The 2,580-nt window shown below is 35.5% G+C and overlaps 1 protein-coding gene across 1 annotated transcript in view; it reads left to right on the top strand.

The window, feature by feature from the left end:
• The first annotated feature begins 1,654 nt into the window (after window positions 1–1,654).
• The window catches only part of LOC110019038 (probable sulfate transporter 3.5), a 19,741-nt gene continuing 18,815 nt past the window's right edge, over window positions 1,655–2,580 (top strand). The window contains exons 1-2 of the mRNA XM_020716561.1: window positions 1,655–2,127; window positions 2,253–2,460. Coding sequence (XP_020572220.1) covers window positions 1,818–2,127; window positions 2,253–2,460 — 518 coding nt within the window. The 5' untranslated portion in view covers window positions 1,655–1,817. The remainder of the gene's footprint in view (window positions 2,128–2,252; window positions 2,461–2,580) is intronic.

Raw genomic sequence — 2,580 nt, 5'->3', positions numbered from 1 at the left:
TAGATGTTGGTCATACAAAACTAATACTTTTCACCTACTTATGGGGGAGATGACAATTACTTTGAAATATATTAATATGAGTTTAGGATTATGCATTGTTGGTCATCCTTTTATTGGATGAAATACTACCAGAGAATAATATAGTTGGATTCATAGTTTGATTGTTATAATGATCCACTAAGTTTTAATCTCAAGGCAGGAGTTTTGTACAATCAACATGGTTAACAAGTTAACATCCACTTTTGGATGGTACAAGCCCATGCTTAGAAATCATTATGGCTTCATCTACTTCGATGTATATTTTATTGTGAATTATACCTAGAACTAGATAACATTGAGTTTAATAGACATCTTTAGAATACTTCTATTCATCTTAGGCATATTTCTCCTTATTGATACTTTGGAAAGTGAGTTTGATTAGTAGTATTTACTGATCATAAAGAACTTAGTTTAGCTTTCAAATTATCTTCTAGATGGTGAAATTTTAGCATAATCCTACATGTAGTTACAAAAGGTCGCCAAGCTTAATCGTATGCATATCATTGGATTTGTATTGTAAAGATGATTAGTCTGACAATTAAACTTTTTCTCTTATAAAAATGCATTGAGATTCGTGTAAGGATAATTAAAATTAAGACAAAAAACTCTCTATCTAGACAAAATTCAAATAGGGAGTTTTCTTTTCACTCAAGGGTAATCAAACCATTAAAAACACTCTAAAATCATCCCAAATATTTAATTTGATCGTTATATTCTTCTCATCTTCTAATTACGAGGTATATGTTAGATGGCCGCAGTTATATCTGTAAATAGTTGTGAAATTATAGCCGAAAAAAGTTTTTTTAAAAAAAATCTTTTGAATTTTATAAACTGTCATTTAAGAAAAAAAAATAACAACTTTTTTTGGTAGTTATCACGCTTTAAAATTTTGATTTTAATAAGATATTTGTTATAAGAAATTAAATAAAAACTCGTAAAAACAGCCAAAAAAAAATTAGAGCTAAATTTTTACAAACACAATAAAAATTATAAAAAGTAAAATTGACTTGCATAACGTCTTATCTTTGCCTGAAAATGTGTTGCACACATAACGTTTTATGGCATGAAAATGTGTATTTATTTTTCAAAAATTATAATGGTGATAATTTTAATGTGATATGAAACACTTAACAAATATACTTACAAAAAAAATAAAATGCGGGACATTGGTAATATGCATGTAAATGCTCCCAAAATAAAAACAACGTCAGAAACAAAAAAAATATTTACCTACGTAATACGCACTTATAAAGATTATTTGGAGGGTATTGCAGTGTTATGTCGTTGTTATTAGAATTAATATCCTCAATAACATCACGAAATTCTCGAATAACAAGAAAGAAGAAAAATGTCGAACCACAAAATGTATTGATAAGTTATTGAGATGCTATTGAGTTTAACATGAGAATAGGCCCAAAGCAAAACCCACGAATCCCGCGCCGGAACACATTCCTCATTACTTGGAAATACAACAAGAACCAAAACGTCAGATGGAACACATTCCTCATTACTTGGAAATACAACAAGAAGAACCAAAACAGATGGTACCAATTACCAAACCAACATAAATATACACAAATCCACGCAGGAAACAAGTGTTGTTCATATCCATCAATCTCCCTCCTCATAACCACATGAAAATCACAACAGCAAATTCCTAAATCCTGCATTCCCTCATCCCTCCACGGTACATAACCGCACCCCATCCCCTGCTTCATATAACACACATTTTCAACTCTCCTTCCCTTCCTCTTTCTCTCTCGAAGACAATAAGATTAATGGAGGAGGATCGGAGGAGGAGGAAGGTGAATCTCGCCAGCAGACAGCCATTCTTAACCTCACTGAAGTCTCAGCTGAAGGAGACATTCTTTCCAGACGACCCGTTCCGACATTTTGCGGGTCAGCCCCCGGCACGAAGGGTTTGGAGTGCAATTTCGTATTTTGTTCCCATTCTGCAATGGATGCCGGACTACTCTCTCGCCTTCTTCGGCAACGATTTCTTCGCCGGCGTCACCATTGCTAGCCTGGCTGTTCCTCAGGGAATCAGCTACGCCAAGCTCGCCCAGATCCCGCCCATTATCGGACTCTGTAAAATCTATCCCCCCCTTAATATTATCTACAGCTTATTTTCAGTGCTTTTTATTAAAGTTCTTTTCTTTAGATTTATGGTAATGAGATATTATGATTAATTGATTGTGGCGAAATTGGTGAAGATTCGAGTTTCGTGCCGCCGCTGGTGTACGCGGTGTTTGGGAGTTCAAAGAACATGGCGGTGGGGCCGGTGGCGGCGGCGTCGCTTCTTATGGCGGCGATCATACAGGAGAGCGTATCGCTGGAAAAGGAGCCGGAGAGATACGTTTACACGATCATGACCTCCGCGTTCTTCACCGGACTTCTGCAGTTCTCTCTCGGCATCTTCCGGTGACTACCTCCTCCACCTTTTTTTTTCTTTTAATTTTATAAGGGCTCCCAACTCTCAAAGGAAATAAATCGGAAGCATTTACACATATATACCATATCACACTATATATATATATATAT

Source organism: Phalaenopsis equestris, unplaced genomic scaffold (assembly GCF_001263595.1).
Source record: "Phalaenopsis equestris unplaced genomic scaffold, ASM126359v1 Scaffold000002, whole genome shotgun sequence".
Taxonomy (NCBI): Eukaryota; Viridiplantae; Streptophyta; class Magnoliopsida; order Asparagales; family Orchidaceae; genus Phalaenopsis; species Phalaenopsis equestris.
Note: the sequence above shows the minus strand (reverse complement) of the source record. Positions and strands in the feature narration are given on the sequence as shown.